This window comes from Balaenoptera ricei, chromosome 10, assembly GCF_028023285.1.
Source record: "Balaenoptera ricei isolate mBalRic1 chromosome 10, mBalRic1.hap2, whole genome shotgun sequence".
Lineage (NCBI taxonomy): Eukaryota > Metazoa > Chordata > Mammalia > Artiodactyla > Balaenopteridae > Balaenoptera > Balaenoptera ricei.
The window spans coordinates 53779789-53798808 of record NC_082648.1 but is presented as its reverse complement, the minus strand read 5'-3'; the positions used below and the strand labels follow the sequence as shown (position 1 = coordinate 53798808).

The 19020-nt window shown below is 42.0% G+C and overlaps 2 protein-coding genes across 4 annotated transcripts in view; one reads left to right on the top strand and one right to left on the bottom strand.

Moving 5' to 3' along the window:
* Nucleotides 1–19020, bottom strand: part of XPOT (exportin for tRNA) — a 148094-nt gene that overhangs the window by 33540 nt on the left and 95534 nt on the right. For 2 of the 3 annotated variants that reach the window (XM_059936406.1, XM_059936407.1), the window contains 2 exons: nucleotides 11991–12224; nucleotides 69–202 (listed from right to left, as the gene is read on the bottom strand). In XM_059936406.1, the coding sequence (XP_059792389.1) occupies nucleotides 69–128 (60 nt within the window). In that variant the 5' untranslated portion in view covers nucleotides 129–202; nucleotides 11991–12224. Of the gene's footprint in view, nucleotides 1–68; nucleotides 203–3483; nucleotides 3877–11990; nucleotides 12225–19020 lie in introns of those variants that run through there. The other variant, XM_059936405.1, reaches the window with a different exon arrangement.
* C10H12orf56 (chromosome 10 C12orf56 homolog) overlaps nucleotides 11047–19020 on the top strand; it is a 74801-nt gene continuing 66827 nt past the window's right edge. The window contains 2 exon segments of the mRNA XM_059937372.1: nucleotides 11047–11106; nucleotides 11108–11281. Of these exon segments, the coding sequence (XP_059793355.1) occupies nucleotides 11047–11106; nucleotides 11108–11281 (234 nt within the window).

The following is a 19020-nucleotide window of genomic DNA, read 5'->3' as shown; positions in this document are numbered from 1 at the left end:
ATTCAAGTCCTCTAATGCAAATCTTTCCGTAACATGCTTTAAAAAATGATTAAGCCAACTTAACTTACCCTTTGCCTGAAGTCTGAATCAGCATTTGGATTTAGCCCTAAAAGAGCCTGTTCATCCATCCCTGCTGCTATACTTGGAGTTTTCTGATTACAATAGGCGTGCCCTCTGATCCCACAGAAGAATCCACAAACATCTGCACACACACACACAAAGTTGAAAGAAAACAATACTTGATAAACAAAATAGATGCTTATCCAGAATATCATAACAAGCGGTAACATTATGCAAAGAAGTTTAACAGTTAAAAGAACTTCTTTTGAACCTATCCAAATTACAACTAAAGGAGCCTAAGTCTCAGAAGACTGGGTCTGCTAAATACTCCGCTAATGTGTAATTTCTAAAAATCTAAGGTATGCCATTAAGGTTCTCAAATTTTTTTCTTCAAGATCATCAATAAAGTACAGAAAGTAATTCTTTTTCTTGAAATAGAAGTATCTAATTTATGTTATTACCATCTCCAGTAAAGTGCAATTGTGCAACTATATTAAGTTAAAAAAAAGACAAACCCAGATCATCTTATTATACTAATTATAATACTTGCTTACTGCCATTTATCAATATCACAATCCTTTTAAAAAAAAATTAGAATGTCTGACTAAATACGGAACTCAGAGTGCCTTTCTGGAGAGTCTACCAAGTACTTCAGGAGAAGTCAAATGAAAAAGGAGAGAAAAAGTGAAAAACAAGTCATTTAGCTTTTGAAAAATGGGCTAGCTCTGCCTTTTACAGATCTCTGCTCTTGCCAGTCCAATTCCAGAAATGTATTTCAAAAACTGTTTTCTAACAGCAGCTATAAAAATTGACAACACTGATTTTTCTTATTTAAGAACTTTTTTTAGCCTCTGGAAAATACTGCACTTTCTCACAATATAGGGTCTAACATTCTCAAGTAAGAACATGACCAGCCCCAAAGGCAACTTGGTTTCTCATAAAATGTATATTTATTTGCAGAAACAAAGAACAAACTCTACCTGAGGTAGGGAGACCAGGTCTTACTACTCCTATTAAAAGGTTGTAAGGCTTTTTTTTTTTTTTTTTAATTATCATAACCAATTAGACCATAACTGATCTACCCAAAGAGGAAATCAGAGCCTAACGGGGTCAAGAACCTAAATGGGGGATGTGGTGTGGAAGGGGTCACAGCCTTTTGGGAATGATAAGGCCAGGATCAGATCCAGGTTAGAAGACTCCTACTACAACATGCTTTTCTGTCTCCCCCGCTCTGCCTGAATCCAGTGATAAATCAGGATACGTGCTGAGAGCCTCGGAGAAGAAAGCTTGACCCCTTCTCTTACGGTTACCATCATACTTGCAGACTACAGAGAGGCAGTGTAACTCCCCACTGCCCTCAGGATTAAGATGCAAACACTTTTCAACGACTCCTCACAATTCTGCACCCTAACCCAGCAAGGCCAGTGGTATTCTGCCTTTCATCTTCTTTGCACACATTGCTCTTTCCTTGTTACCTTAGTTTCCTTAGTTAACCCCTGCTTGTTCTTCAGAATTCAGCTTAGAGGTCACCTCTTTCAAAAACGCTTCTTTGACCCCTATTGTTCAACTCTCCCAAAGTGGATTAGATGCCCCACCTAAATGCTGATACATTGTCACTGTCTGCTTACTACTTTTCTCTCATTAACCTTAAAGGGAAGGAGGGACTGTCTGAGTATTTGTCACTGTGTCCCTAGGACATAATATAACATACGTTTTGGATTTGGAAAGACCTGTATTGGTACTCTGATCTTGTCATTTTCAAACTGGGACCACATAGACAACTACCAAACCTGAGAGAGAGCCCTTTCTATGAAATGGGAAAAAGAGCATCTGACTCATAAAGTTGTAAAGACATCAATGAGCTAAGGTATGTAAAGCATGCCTGGAACCTAGTGGGTCCTCAATAGGTTATCTATCATTCAGAGCTAGGCACATGGGGGAATGGGAACTACTTGGAGCAATCTAGATTTCTTATACTAGTAAACTGGCATTTTGAACAGATGGGAAAAAAAAAGGTACTGTTGAAAATTTGATGACAATTCCCCTGAAAAATGCACACACAGAAAGAAAAGACAATCTGAATTTCTATGAATCCCAGATTAAGTCCTATAAAAGATTCCTAGACTTTTGCATGGCTTTAGGGAAAATTGCTTAAGTTGGTCACTTTGATTCTATCAAGGGAAACAGCAAGTGGTCCTAAGAAAAAACATCGCAAACAAAACAACTTAAGGAAACAAAACTTGTTACAGTTGAAAACTGCATAAGCTTGGTCACTTTGATTTTATCAAGGGAAACAGCAAGTGGTCCTAAGAAAAAACATCGCAAACAAAACAACTTAAGGAAACAAAACCTGTTACAGTTGTCAGTACAGAAAGAATCCCCCACGGAGAAGGCACTTGGATAATAATCAACATGCAATGGTAAATCACCTACATGTATGCAAAAAAACTGAAAAGTTACAACCTGTGCAAAAAGGTGACAATTTTCCCAGTAAAAGGCTGTGCATAATGTTCTAACACCTCATAGCGGTGCAGGCTTAAACATTTGTTACAATGTGATAAACACTTCAATTACGCATCTAGCAAATGTTCTGGGGGGAAGGCGAGCAACATACTTGAAATATTAAGCCCTAATTCTCCCATGTATAGCCATTAAATCAAGAATCAAAACAATCTGGAAAAATTCCTCTACACCTACTGAAGACTGTTCAAAGCCCAGGACTGAATCTTTCCAGCCTTTCAACACCACTCTGACAAGTCGCTTTAATAAAACGTAACTTCCCTCAGTAACAACTAGCACTTTCAAACAGTGCTAGTTGTTACAATTAACACTTTTAAAAGGTACTCCTTTTTTCGGGTTACAGGGAAACATCACGCGTCTCTACTCCTGCAGAATTGTGAGGAAGGGAAAAGCAAAAATGGCGTGCCGTGCTGGCAAATTACTACACAGAAATAATACTTTTTTCTTTTTTGTCCTGGGACAGGGGTCGGGGGTGGGGTGGGGGGAATCAAGTTTGAGGTCTCTGCAGTTGAAACTGGTGGGACACGCTACAAGTATTACAAACGGGCTCGGCCACTTTTACTATATCGGGGGCCACAGGCAATGGGGGCCCTCCTCGGCCGGCCTTGCCCCCTTCCTTCCCCCGGATCCCTCCCCTAAAGGGAGCCTCGTGGCAACTCGGGTGATGAAACACCCGGCAACGAGCGGCCACGCACTGGGGACGCGCTCAGCCTCGGCGGCCGTAGCTTGTACCCACCCCCACCCAGTCCGCCCAGCCTCGGGGAGCATCGCCATGGAGGGCCCGACCCGCACCCCTCCCCGACATGGGGGCTCCCGCTCCCCGGGCCAGTCCTCCCGGCCAACTTCCCCGCAGCCTCGCATGGACCGATTCGGGTCCCAGTCCCGCCCCGAGCCCCGAGTCACCTTCCCTATCACTCCATCCCGCCTCCCCGCCTGCACTCCCGAGGGCCGGTCAGCAGAGCGGAGCGGCGCCGCAAGCAGGGAGCGGGGAGAGCGGCCCTCGTCCTTGTCACCGTCGTCCTCCGCCACGGCCGCAGCGCTAACCCCGGAGACAGAGCTGGCCGGGGCCGCGCGCCTCTCGCCGCTCCGCGTCCCCTGGCGCCTTCTATTGCGTGGCGCCGGGCAGGCAAGCTAGCAAGCTGGCGGGCGGGGTTGGCGCCCCAGGAAGGGAAAGAGCGCGAGGGCCAGCTAACGCTGCCGCCGCCGTCGCCGCTGAGTCAGCGCGAAGCGCGCTCCCCGCGTCGGCGCCGCGCGGACCAAAGCCAGCAGCCTCATGGAGAGTGCCGACTACGACCCGCGAACCCGGACCGAGAGCCTACAACTCCCAACACGCAATGTGCAGGCGACATTTCCGGGCGATGGGGCGCACGCGCTCGCCGGGCGCTGGCCAGGAGGCGTGGTCGCCGGGGTCTCTGGTGCATGCTGGGATGGGGGTTCGCGGGAATCTCTCCCGGTTGTAGAGTCCCTTGCTGTTTCTGCACCGGGACAGAGACCCAGGGTTGGGTTTGCTTAGCACGTTCCATAAAGGCTTAGGCAGGTAGTTGGCAGGTTAGAGTATGGAGCCCCGGAGAGCCTCACGACGTGGTCCAAACCGCGTGTGAGTCAGTTGTTTAATTATTCTCTTTTGTGGTCCCACGTGTTCCCCCGCGTGAGGATCCTCCGAGGAGCGCTGAAAATTTTTTATTTTCACTTTAAACGTACCAGTATTTTTGTCATTCGTGAAAACAAGGAGCGCTTTTTTAGGAAGTCCTACTCGTAGGTTCCTTCTATGATACTGTTACTTCGTTTATTCATTCACCGAGTAGTTTATTAATACTGAGTAGAGGTAGTTTAGGCACAAGCTGCCTAGATTTGGATCCCAGCTCGCCCCACTCCCGTCACCTACCACCCCGCTCACTAGTTGTTAACCTCAGTTTCAGGCGCGTTACATAATCTGTCTGTACTTAAGTTTACTCATCAGTGAAACGGTGGATGATAATAGTACTGACCTCAAAGTGTTGCTGGCAGGATTAAATTAATACACGTGTTTGGCATACAATAAGTGCTCGTTATTTAGGTTTCATTGTTGATTGTTAAGTATGTACTGAATGCAGACTAGGTTGCCCTCACTGGAACTACAGTGAAAAACAAAACTTGGGAGAGGGGAATGGGAGGAAAAGTAGAATAAAATTAATGTAACCATTTAACAGCTACATTTATTTCGTGACCGGCCATGTGCAAGACACTGCACCAGGCATTTCATATATAAAGTATCTCGAATCACTTTTGCATCACGCTTGTAATTTACTGGTTTAAAATGTCAGGCTAAGATTCCTGTCCTATTTCAGTGTATCCCCAGCGTCTAGTACCATGCCAGCCTGTAGTTACAACTCAATAAGTGAACAATATGGAGGCCTAAAACTAATCGTGGTCTAAGTGGCTCCAAAGTCTGTAATATGTTCCGTGTATTCCACTGTATCATCCTAAAGAACCTCAAAATACCGTCTATTGTATTGTTACCGTCTATATTTGCCTTTTTCATTTGTAAATTCATTTTGTGGATACTTCATACGGGGAAGTTTATCTACAGCTTATCTAGTATCTATAGCTTATCTACAGTTTATCTAGTAACACTGGCCCTTTATGGCAGTTCAAATACCTAGGATTGTAAAAATCTCTGAATTTTGTAAATTCATGTTATTTCGTAACAAATAAGGAACTACTTGGAATCTACCTGAAGAGGATCTGAGAGGGATATTAAATTTGACCCTTCTGTATTCTGGTTCCCCCATCCATAAAGGGATGGACAGTTTCCCATCTCAGACTAATATAAAATGCCAGTTATCAAAATGTTAACAAAGAGCTGTGATTATTTTAACTTAAAGCATGTGAGCTTGCACATGGCAATGCTTTTATGTACTAACTGGCAACATTTTTGAGCATTTTATTATGTGCCAGAAACAGTCCTGAATGTTCAGATGTTAATCCTCACAACAAGGTACTATCATTACGCCCATTTTATAGATGAAGAAACGGCAGTGCATAAAAGTTAAGTAGCAGAACTGGGATTCAAACGCGCATAGTCTGACCCTAGAGTCTGTGCTTCTAACCCCTGTCTCTCAAATGAAGGTCCATTAAACAGTAATGACACTGTAGAACTATTGTACTAAGTCAGTTTTTCTTCCTATAAATATGGTGAGGCACCTCTCTTATAACAATAAAACATTGTTCCTGTCCCATATTTCCCTTTTCTTTCAATTGCCAGAGTACTTGAAAGAATTAGGATAGATAACATTTATATATTTCATTATGGTTTACAATATGTCTCCATATAACTTTTCTAATTTGTTCCTCTTAACCTTGTAGGGATGGAGCAGATATCATCATCATCATCATCATCATCATCATCATCATCATCATCATCATCTTTAATTTACAGAAAAGGAAACAGGGGCTTCCTTGGTGGTGCAGTGGTTAAGAATCCGCCTGCCAATGCAGGGGACATGGGTTCGAGCCCTGGTCTGGGAAGATCCCACATGCCGCAGAGCAACTAAGCCCGTGCGCCACAACTACTGAGCCTGTGCTCTAGAGCCCACGAGCCACAACTACTGAGCCTGCATGCCACAACTACTGAAGCCCGTGGACCTAGAGCCCGTGCTCTGCAACAAGAGAAGCCACCGCAATGAGAAGCCCACACACCACAACAAAGAGTAGCCCCCACGCGCAGCAACGAAGACCCAATGCAGCCAAAAATAAATAAGTAAATAAATAAATTAATTAATTTAGAAAAAGAAAAGCAAACAGGTGGATCTATTTTAAGTAACTTATCCTAAGCCACATAGCTAGTAAATGGTGGGCTAGAACCCTAGATTCTTGATTCTAGATTTCCTGTCTTCAATACACCATATATGTTGCCTACACTTAATGTTCCAGTCTCTCACTTATTGTAATCTGTTTTCTGTTCCCAAATCACTCTACTAAAACTCTTACAAATGATCCAACCCTGTGACCATTTTTATTAATTTATTTCAACTTTTCTGTTGACTATTTCCTTCCTCCTTGAAATTCTCTCCTCTCTTGACTCTGACCCTGTGTTATCCTCAAAATCCTTTTATTTTTTTTGATGACTACTCTGTCTTCACTGCACTCCTACTTTTGTTCTCTTTACCATGTCTTCCCCAAGGCTGCCTTCTTAGCCATCTGGCTTTCTGTTTTCTGCACTTGCTCTCAGTAATTATTTCCATGGCTTCAACACTCATTTCTATGAAGATGATCTCCCATTCTCTACTTCTGGTTCTAAGATTCTGTACTCCTAACTTGTGTTACAAGACACCTACACATCTCACCAGCATGTCAACTCTTAACATGTCCAGACCCAAAGTCGTGATCTTACCCACAAAATACATCTCCCTCCTGATGTGGCTATTTGTGCCGATGCGTTCAACTCCTCAACAGAACTCAGTGGTCTTAGGGTCAGTTTGTTGCTTTCATGTTCAGTGATCCAGTTCAATTTCAGCATAGTGCTGTCACATCTATCTTTTCTGTTCCTTTCCTTATTTCCTCTACCTTACATTAGGCTTTCAAAGCTTCTCTCATGGACTTACTGAAGGAAACTTATCCATTACTTGAAAGTTATCTTTAGGTTGTGAGACTGCAGGTGATTTTTGTTATCTTCCTTGTACCTTTTTGGATTTAAAAAAATTCATACCTCTCATGTCATTAATATATTTTAATATGTTTTTGTTTTGTATTAAATTTGTGTGGTTGTCTTACTCACCTGTTAGTCAATTCTTGAAGACTTAAAATAAGTTTTATCCTGATTCTGTTTATGGGTAATAATTTCTCAGTAAATATCTGTGAAATGTATTGAATTGAACCCAAATAATATAACATGAGTTGATAACCACTGAGTTCTGTGTCAGAGTCTCTTATTTGTCTCAAAGCTTATTAAGCCTAGTGTCATTGTCACCAAAAGCTCATCCATGATGGGCTTCCTGGCCGAGAAAGAAGTTGGAAAATAGGTCAGGTGAGCTGTCTTTATTGGGTTCTAGTCCAATCATTGGTTTCTTTTAGAGTAAGTGGGTGTGAAGCAGGAGGCCTGAGGCAGAACAGAGCACTGGGGCATTATTTAGTAAACGAAAGTTGTTTGTTTTAATCCAAAGCATTTGCATGGTTCCTTAGACTTTATCATAATGACACCACTTGTCTATATGTCAGTTGACTGCTAATGTTGTAGATATTTAAATGGTCAGTATCCATTAATACTAAATAGAAATACCAAGGGATTCCTAATTCAGACCCCTTTAAAAGTTCAGGTTCTATTTACCTACTACAGGCTTCAAGTACCTCTCTATACATACTGTCTTTAGTTTCACGTTGGGAGATGGGAACACTTGGGATCCCTAGACCCACTGAAGGGTACTTCTAGTTTGAAATCCTTACAGGATTCTTATGACCTATGGCCCACTGCTCATTTCTCCACCAAAAATGCAACTAAAAAAAAAAAAAGGTAAAAATGCCATTCTTTTGTTTGTATATTTGTGCATGTAGATTAGATTTTGTCTTGAGCCTTAACCTAAAGTTTAAAAAGTTAGGCTAGCACCCAACAAGGAAGAATTTGATATTACTACTTTGTATATGGGGAACTAAATGACCATATATGTACCAGGAAATCACATACTTGTTCAATTTATTTTTAAAACACTTACACATTGTTCACTCTGTTCCAGGTACCTGTTCTAAGTACTTAGAAACATTGCTAATCCTCATAATAACTCTATGGGGTTTGTACTATTACCCCATTTCACAGATCAGGAAACTGAGGCACTGAGCAATTAAGGTAAGTTGTCCAGGAACTGTCCCTGGCAGTCCAGTGGTTAAGACTCCGTACTCTCACTGCCAAGGACCCAGGTTTGATCCCTGGTTGGGGAACTAGGATCGGATCCTGCATGCCGTGCAGTGCGGCCAAATAAATAAATAAATAAAGTTGTCCAAGGTAATTTTTTAAACTACTGAGTGAGACCTGGAATTTGAACCAGGTCATCTGGCTCTGCAGACCTATGCTCAACACTACTGTCCTTTCATCCTTGGACCTAAGGCTATTCTGTTCTTCTGGTTAAGGAGAGTGCCTTTGGGGGTTAGTTCCAGGTAAGTAATGTTCCATTCCTTTTGATAGTTTTATCAAGAAACATCTCTTAAGTGCTTGACTGCAGAGGATCTGTACCAAATGCTTCCTGAGTTTGGATGGATTTAGAAGATAAGGAGTAAATGCTCATGTAGGGTGTATTTATGTTAACTATCCTCATAAAGCTTACCAAAAGATAAGGGAATATGGATACTTTACCTGTCTGTAGTGCTTTTAGAATTCATAAGTCATTGCCTTTGCTCCTCACATCAGCTCTTTGGTTAGCAGGGCATAAATTAGTACTAGTTTCATTTTACGAATGGTCAAATGAGGCTCAAAAAGGTGAAGTGACTTTCCAAAAATCTCAGATAATGAGCAACAGGATTAGTGCTCTAATCCAGTTCTCCTGACTCCAAATCTAGGGATCTTTCTCCTATATTAAACCCCTTTCCTGTGATCCGAACTTTGCTGTTACATTGGCAACAGTATAGAACAACAAGTGCCTGGAAACCAAGATACTGCCTTCTCTGTGTGCCACAAAGTTAAAAATTTAATTGAGGTCACCTTAACCACCAGACCCTTTGTTAAATTCCCTTCTTCATGTGCTTCATTCCCTTCTTCATGTGCAACATTTGTTAAGCCTAGTACCCTTATCACCAAAAGCTCATTTATGATGGTATTCCTGACAGAGCAGGTATGCTGTCTTTTCCGGTCCTGATCCAGTAATTCTGTTTCTTAGTCCCAGGAAGTGGGTATGGAACAGGGAGCCCGAGAGACACGAAATAGCAGTCTGGACTGATGCCTTTCCCCACTTTCCTCACATTCCACCTCTGCAGTAGCCATTTAATTCTCAACCACTCTTGTGAGGTGTGGCTATTTGGCAAAGCTGAAGGGCCTTTGCCTTCTGTTGGTTTGAGGCAACAAATTCTAGACTGGGTTACATAGGGAATAGTCTTTATTTCAGAGGAAATAGCCATGCCTCTGGGGCTCCAGGTATGAAGTTATGAAGAGTCAGATGTATGATCAGATTCTAAGAAAACTTCAAATGCTAGGTCATTTAAAATTTTGTCAGCAGGTGGCTCTTCTCTCCTTATTCACCAAATACATTCTCGCCAAAAAAAGAAATATTGTTTCTACTTCTTTGCTGCTATTGAGTTCCTCAGACTTCTTTAGTCACATCCAAACATTTCTCCTCAGTTCCCTTTTGCAGCGATTTAGTTTACAATATGTTTATGCATTTTAATTTATTTATATTCTCCACAAAGGATTTGAAATTGCTTACAACATACAGTATGCCATAGTAAAATATGAGGAAAAGGAGAATATAAAATGCAATAAAGAACATATAATTCGATTCTGGGTTGCAGGTAGCTGGAGCAAATCAAACAAAATATAAATATATGGTTTGCATTACCAGGTCTCTGGGTGAGTGGGCAGGGAGAGAGAATGACTTTTCTAGGATTTGAAATTAAAATGAAAGTTCTCACCTAGAGTTATTGGAGGCAAGTTTCTGTTGCTGTGTCCTTCTCATCTCTCTAACCTAATTTATAATAAGTTATTCATGGTCTGTAAAAACTAAGCAGTACTTTTACTACCCTGCAGTCTCAAGGCTGCATGATCAGCATTTCTCTACCTCTAAGCTTCAATTTTTTCAAGATGCAGGCTTCACCCATTCATTCATCCTACACAGACTGAGCTCCGACTGCCTACAGGGCGTTGTCCTGGGCACTGGGAACAGAAGCATATCCATTAGGTAGGCTTGGGTGTGCTCAAAACAATTTATAAGATTTTCTTCTGTCAGAGAGCTTTTATGTAGTTGGAGAAAGAAGAGCTACGTTTCTACTCATAAAAATTAGAGAGCTATGCCAGGCAGTGTTATAATCAAATGCTAAACCTGTGTGATTGATCTTAATAGGGCTCTAGGTTTGTTCTGTTTAAAAATAAATCGGTAAATTCCATGTCATTCAAGTTTCTAATAGAAAACCAGACTAAAGCCGAGGCTTCCATACAGTTTGTAAGAAATGGCTTGGTCGGCAACAGCTGGAGTAGGCGAGGGTAGGGGGCCGGGGTGAGTGGCGGGCCCAGGATGCTTGCCAGCAAGGAACCTGGGGGACCGGCGTCGCGGCCCGCCCACTGTTGTCTGGGGTTGAGACCAGGATTGGGGGGCTGGAGCGGGGGCGGGGACGGGAGGGGGGAGGTGGTGCTCCAAGGAGCCGGACCCAGGAGTTGGGCTCCGGTCCCCAGCGCCCGGGGGTGGCGGTGGCTTTGTGGCGCGCGTGGGTTCTACCGCGGGCGGCGCGGAGGCGGGGCTGCGCGGAGGCATCCGCCACCCTCAGCCCTCGGCCCTGCAGCGGACGCCCCGCATGGCCAGCCCCGCGCGCAAGAACAGCCGCCTGGACGCGTTCCTGCGGAGGCATCTGCCGGCCCGAGGTCTACGACGCCATCCGCGCCTACGAGCCGTGCATCGTGGTACCCGACACGGGGAAACACACCTTAAAGTACGTGGTGCTCAGTGACCTGCTCATCTACCTGACCGAGAACCCGCCCCAGTCCATCCGGAGAGTCGTGGCGCTCCGGCACATCGTGGCCATTGACCTGGTGAGGCGCGCGGGCGGGCTCGCGAGAACCCCCCTTCTTGGGGCCCCCAATCCCTCCTGCACGCGGGAAGGAGGACCTTCCTCACCCCGCCCTGGACTCCAGTACTCTCTTTAACTTACACTCCCCTACTAGCAGCCACACAGGAAAACTGGATTGCTGTATGCACTCCGAATAAAGATGCTTTTACCGTTCTCATCTTGTGTACCGGTCATCCCCTGTCCCCTCAAAGACAGATTTGGAGAACATAGCCCCCTATCAGAAGTACGCTTTGAGGTCATTCCTAAGTTCATTAAGCACCTAGCCTTGCCAAGCACTGTCTAGACACTGAGGATGCAAAAATTAAATAGGGCGCCTTCCCAGAAGCTGCTGTGGGAGAGACAGAAAGCCAACACCAGGACAAATAAATGCCATGTGATAAATGCTATTATGCCTTGTTTATTTTTTTATTTTTAGGGCTTAGAGCGTGTTAGGTGCTCAATATGAGTTACGTGAATAAATGAATGAATGAATGAACGCATGCATGCATTAATGAGATGCGCATGGGACGCCTGGCAATCTCAGGCGGGTCATTCATCCAAACTGGGCTCAGGCCATGCTGGGAAAACTTCCTGGAAGGAGTGTCATAAGAGCGGAGCCTTGAAGGAGATACAATCTGTCCCAGTTTTTAGTGTGCTGCTACTGTATCCCTTTCGTCCAGGAATAGATTTACCTTATAAACCAGCAACAGCTTGGAAGCAGTCTCTCTCCAATTACTGTTTTTCCTCCTTGGCTCCCTTTGTCTGAGCTGCTCTCCAGGTGTGTTCTTCCTTTTTCCATTGGGTACAGGTGTCTAGCCTCGTTTTTCTTTCCTTTGCCCTAGTCTCTGTGTCCCTCAAGGGAGAGGTTGGTGAGACTCTTGATAGAGCTGTTTTGCCAAGAAAATCATAGCTTGTTTGGAACATGTCTGTAAGAAAATAATAAAATTAAATGAAAAAAGTAAGTGCTTTCTTTTTCTACTTAAAATACCACCGTGGGCTGATATCACTATGCTAATTTCTTTGCTTTATTTGAGCCAAAGCTGGAAGTAAAACTGCCTTTTCCTCACTGCTACTGTTTGCATTCTCTTGAACTAAAATTTTTAAAAAATTAAATTTCTGACCAAATGTTTTAGAAAACATTAAACACTCAACTTTTTCTAGTGTCTGCAGTGTAAACATGTATTCTTTTAACAGAAAATAGTGATTTTAGGATATTGTTACTCTCCCCAAAAAGAGACAGTATACATATTTCAGTAGTTGTTATATGTATTTCTTTTTAAGCTGTCAGAATCTGCAAAGTACAGTAAAGCTCCCTAGGCCTCCCAAGCCAAGAATATTACAAAAAGGCATACCAATTTATTTATTTATATGAAATACTACATATTTCAGTAGTTGTTATATATATTTCTTTTTAAGCTGTGAGAATCTGCAAAGTACAGTAAAGCTCCCTAGGCCTCCCAAGCCAAGAATATTACAAAAAGGCATACCAATTTATTTAGTTTACAAGGTAAACTCTGTACTCGATGTACAGAGTTTACCTTTCAGGCATATAGAAGAATGTGTAATGTCTATAAAGGTGCTGAACAAATCTAAGATTTCAGCATTGTTGATCGATTGAATGTCCATCTTACACAATATAGTTTAACTTTGGTTAAAGTTGTGGTAGGCAGAATAATGGCTCCCAAAAGATATCTCCAGAACCTGTCCATATTTTACGTTACATGGCAAAGGGGAATTACAGTTGCAGATAGAATTAAGGTTGCTAGCTAATCAGCTGACCTTAAAATAGGGAGATTATCTTGGATTATCTGCATAGGGTGAATGTAATCACAAAATCCTTAAAAGTGGAAAAGGGAGGCAGAAGAAGAGTCAGCAGCAGAGTGATACAGCATAAGAAAGACTACTGGCTTTGAAGTTGGAAGGGGGCCACGAACCAAGAAATGTGCTCAGCCTCTAAAAGCTGGAAGAGGCACAGAAACAGGTTTTTCCCTAGAGCCTCCAGAAAGAATGCAGTCTTGCTGATACCTTGGTTTTAGACCAGTGAAACCCATTTCAGACTTCTGACCCCAGAACTGTAAGAAAATAAGTTTGTGTTGTTTAATACCACCAAGTTTATGGTAATGTGTTACAACAGCAATAGGAATTCAATACAGAAGTGTTTTCTCTTGCGTTGTTTTAAAATGGGTAATTGTTAAAAAAATGTATTGTTTCAGTGAGAAATAAGTATAATCACGTCAAGCACAAATGCCTTAATCTCTTTTTCTGGGTTTTTATTATAGTTATTGTTACATTTCAGTGGCTTGTACTAAGCTCCATAGGGTGTGTGAAAAATGGGTGTCCCCAAATTGCTTTATCTAGTGTCAATTAATAACACTGTGTCTGTCCTTGGTACCACATAGAGAATTTTCCTGATTTCTGTGTTATGTCATATATAGTTGTCCTGCTATCTATTACATTGGATTATATTATCTCAGTGCCAGGCAGCTTTGTTTTTTAGAACTGGTTCCTCCTTTCTTGAAAGATAAACTGTTTAATCTCCTTTTCTACTAGGGTGCTGTCCTCCTTCTAAGGCTACCTCTTTAGACATACTTTTCCGTTCTCAAAGGTCTTCTCATTTTACTGTGCAAGTTTGTCTCTTGTTATTTAACTTTCAGTTGGCTCAGGTTCCCACTTGGCCTTTGTTTTTACTGTCCTGTCAATAAAGCCCCTAAGCAAACCAGTCCTTTATGCCTCTGGGCCCCTACCCTTCTTGTTCCACATTTGGCCAGATTTCTCCACATAGTTCATGTCTCATATTCCAGTTACACTTAGGATAAAATTTGCAAATACACAGATAAAATTCTGTTCTCTCCCCTAAGGAAAAAAAATTGAAAGAACAGCAACAAGACGTTAGACCCAGAGTATAGAGGTGAGATTTCTGTTCTAGCAAAGACAAGCTTCACGTGCACTTGGAGGTCTCAGTAGGTGATTTGTTTTTGTTTTTGTTTTTTCAAAACAAATTAATGTCAGTTTTATTTAAATAATTTTATGTAAGTTTTTTAATCATTTATATTTAAAAATTAATTAATTATTTTAAAAGTTGATATATAATTGACTTATAACACTATGTTAGTTTCCGGCGTACAACATAGTGGTTTGATATTTCTATACATTACAAAATGATCACCACTCAGTAGGTGTTTGATATGGTTCATATCCTAAAAGAAAGGGTTTCCAAGGTTGTTTGGGCAGAGCTTTTGTGAAAGGCAGATGTTTTCTTTCAAAGTTACTTTTGAAAGCTCTAGAGTTCTGCCCTTGTCGTGTGCATCACAATACTATTCTTTAAGCCCTTCTAAGATTCACATTTTTCAAGTGTGAGAACCGACTGTCCTGAACAGTGATTTCCTATGGATTCACTCTCCTTCAATGCCATCCCATCACCTACAAAGAAAAAGAACCTGTCAACTTCAGCAGCCCTTGTCTCTACTTCTTGCCTTTCTTTGTCCTTGTCCTTTCACCACTTTCCTCAGTGAATATCTCCTCTCCAGCCATCCTGGGGTCCATGTGGCTTCTTGAATAGGCAGCAAATGCACCTTTATAGCCGGGCCTGTTTGCTTGCAGTGTTTGCTTCCTCCTCCTTCAAGGATGTTCAGAACATCATATCTATAATCTTCCTCCTTCTCTTTCTCCTTTTAAAAATGTAAAAAATATTCTCGGCTCGGACAGAAACAGGTCACAAGCTGTGCCGAAGGGGCCACTGTAGTTTGCTAATGGATTCCTGCTTTCCCCTTTCCATATTCAGATCCTACACAGTTTCCAGGCTAAGCCCAAGTTGTTCTTTCTCCAAATCACTTTTTCTTCACTGAGCCCATGAGAGCAGGTCTTTTGGTCTGTTTTGTTCATTGCTCTATCTGGTTCCTAGAACACTGCCTGATACAAGTGAGATGGCCAATAAATATCTGTTAAATATTCAACATAATCTGTCTCTTTGTTTCTCAGTTTATTATCTGCAATATACATCGGGGCATTTAGTAATACATTTTTATTCAGCTTTTGCTTTCTACCTGTGTGGATTTGGTCAAGTTATTCAACCTCTACTTTGTGCCTCCATTTCTTCATCTGTGAAATGGAGATAACAGCACCTTCCTTATAGAGCTGTTGGGAGGATTAACTTCATTAATAGATGAAACACTCTTAAAATAGTACTTGGCACATGGGTAGAGCTACATACATGTTTCATTATTATCAATAACCTTTATTCACATATATTAAGTCAACTAAGGTTTATGAATCTGTAAGATTGATATTATCTCTTTAGGAGATTTAGTAAATTTGGGAAAAAAATAACTGGTTTTTGAGCATTGATTATGTATTAGGTGTTTTATTTATTTATTTAGGCTGCGCCAGGTCTTATTTGCGGCATGAGGACTCTTAGTTGCGGCATGCATGCGGGATCTAGTTGGCCCACCAGGGACTGAACCCAGGCCCCCTGCGTTGGCAGCGTGGAGTCTTACCCACTGGGCCACCAGGGAAGTCCCTATATATTAGGTGTTTTAAAATCTCATTTATTCTTTTTGAAAATTTGTGCACTGGGTTTGTCAAGTTTAATATGTTCAAAAACAGAATTCCTGATCTCCACCCCCAAACGTGTTCCTCTCTTAGCTTTTCCTATTTTAGGAAGTAACATCATCTTCCATTATCTTCAGTTCTATCTTTCTTTCACTCTCCTCATCCTACACATCAGTATGTCATCTTGACTTGTGTAGAAGAGGAAAACGTTTTTCTCAGCCCTCTTAGGGACCCTGGCTAGGTCTGAAAATTTTATATGACATGGGAGCCTTTATAAGGAAATGAAATCTCAAAGAAGAAACAGTTAAACCTATGTGTGTTTAGTACTAGGTCTGATGAAGAATGGAGAGTCATAGAAAAATGTGATAGTTCAAAAAAGTTAAAAAAAGTTAAGGGTAATAGACTGGGGAAATTTTAGAAAGGCCTGCTAGTTTGGATTCGTCTTGGCATCCCTGTCTTGGAGATAAGGATGTTCCTTTCCTCTGGGTATAGGGAGGGCACCTCTCCCATGAGGGCCTTAAGACCTGATTCAGGGGAGGAGGGCTGGGGAAGGTCAGAAGGACTTTCCTGCATCTGTGTTTTCTTGAATTCCTTCAGCTCAAAGTATTCAGTATGCCAAGGCACCATGTTTTGGGGTAGTGTGTTCTGAACCCCGTCACTTGCCTTCCAAAATATATCTAACTATGACCTTTCCCATTTTTCTTATTCCTTTTTCTAGCACCACTTGTCCAGTCCCTTATCTAGACTACTGAAATTGCCTCCAAATTGATTCCTCTCCACATAGCAGTTGGGATGATCCTTTTAAATAATAATTATAAATTAAATTATATCACTCTTCTGTTTCAAAGTCTGCATGAACTTGCAAACTCCTTATTGCCTATAGGAGCCTCCATGGTTTGACCCCTCCATCTCTGACTTACCTCCTACCACTCTTCCCAGAGCTCTTTCTGCTCTTCTTCCTCCCTCAGGGCCTTTGCACCTGCCATCCTATCTGGAACACTTTTCCTCAGATCTTCAGAGGGTTGATTCCTTCTTGTCAGTCATGTTTCTGAATTCAGCATCACTTCCACAGGGATGCCTTCTGTGTTCACCCGATCTAAAGTACCATTCCCCCAACACACTTAGCACGTCTCTTTGTTTCAAAGCACTTACCACTATTTGCAGTATAAGATTAACGTGTTTAGTGATTTATTATTATCTATGTCCCATAGTAAATATAGGCTCCATGACAGCAGGACCTTGTTTGTCTTTTCATCCCTGTATCACTGTGCGTTATATTCCCTGACACATAGCAGACAGTCAATAACTACTTGTAAAATTGGAAGAATGAATAAGTGAATAAATGGATGCTCAGATCCATCATACAGTTTACCTCTTAGAAAGGGACATGATATTTCCTTATTTCCAAATATTGAGGGACTTGGGAGACTGACAACTCATCACACTGGCCAGAGTTACATAGCCAGTTAGTGGCAGAGTCAATAGTAAATTCTCACGGGTCTCCTGCTGCTCAGGTTCAGCTCTCTTAATGCTTCTTTTGTGTTTGTATGGGATGATCCCTGTGGTGTTTATCTGTGTCATGCATTTTGAGAGATAGTGAGAGTTATATGAGACCATGTTATGGATACTTCTTTTTATCTTGAGCTTTTTTTCCCTCTATTTTGACTCATTTGTTGCATTTCAAAGATCTCACTGTGGGAGGAAGAAAGAAGTGGTAAACTCTTTATCAGTCATTGTGGCTGTTTCTTTTTTTTTTTAATTTTTTAAAAAATTAATTAATTTTATTTATTTTTGGCTGCATTGGGTCTTCATTGCTGCGAGCGGGCTTTCTCTAGTTGCGGTGAGCAGGGGCTACTTCTTGTTGTGATGCACAGGCTTCTCATTGTGGTGGCTTCTCTTGTTGCAGAGCCTGGGCTCTAGGCGTGCGGGCTTCAGTAGTTGTGGCATGTGGGCTCAGTAGCTGCAGCATGCAGGCTCAGTAGTTGTGGCTCGCGGGCTCTAGAGCACAGGCTCAGTAGCTGTGGCGCACGGGCTTAGTTGATCCGTGGCTTGTGGGATCTTCCCGGACCAGGGCTTGAACCCATGTCCCCTGCATCGGCAGGCGGATTCTTAACCACTGCGCCACCAGGGAAGTCCCGCGGCTGTTTCTTAATAGTTTGTTTGCATAGAGCATTTTGGGTATTGCATTCAAGTCTTGAGAAACTTCAGGAGGGCAGGCATTTTGTCAGTTTGATTCACTGCTGTATCCCTAGCGACTGGAATGATATTGTATTGGTCAGAATAGCTTAAATTAAGCTGCACTAAGAAATCACTTCAATGCCTCAGGGCTTTAACACAGCATAGAGTCTATGTCTCAGCTACCTGTCCCTGGTGGATTAGCAAGGACTGTTCATTTTAGTCACAAGATATGTGATACTTAGTTACACATCTTAGTATGAGAGGCTTCATTTCACCACATGCTGCTTAATCACCATGGCAGGGAGAAATCGACTCTGCAAATTATGTACTGGGTTTTAATCTTCTACCCAGAGGCATGTCACTACTTCTCACATTTCACTAGCCAGAGTCAGGCACATGGCCATGCCTAACTCAACAGGGAGCAGGAGAATGTGATCCTACCATGTGTGCATTCCATGTGTCTGGGAGAGAGGATAGGAATATTTGTGAATAGCTTTAATGCCTACCTCAAATTGCTGACATTTTATTGAGTGCTTACTATATGCTACTCAGCTGCTGTTCTAAGTGCTTAATGTGGAACTTCTTTATCCTTCAACAACCCCAGAAAATACTGTTAGCTCAGTTTTACAGATAAGGAACCTGAAATACAGAGAATGTAAGCAATTTGCCCAAGGTCTTCCATTAAGTGACAGAACCAGAATTTGAACCCAAGTAGTGTGGCTCCAGAGTCAGTGCTCTTAATCTCTAGGCTACAGCTGATTTGATACATAGTAGATCATTTAAAAAAAAAAGTTTTCATTGACTGGATCTCCAGAAGACCGTATGCTTTTTGAAAACAGAAACTCCATCTTATGTTTTGTATGTTTCAATTTTGTGCTTTGCAGTAGGAACTCAAAAATACCCATTATGAATTGAACTGAATAAATTAGAAACTAGATAATCAAGTGCCGAAAGCTTAAGGCTCTTTTTTTCTCCGAAATTAAAAGCTGGTAGAAG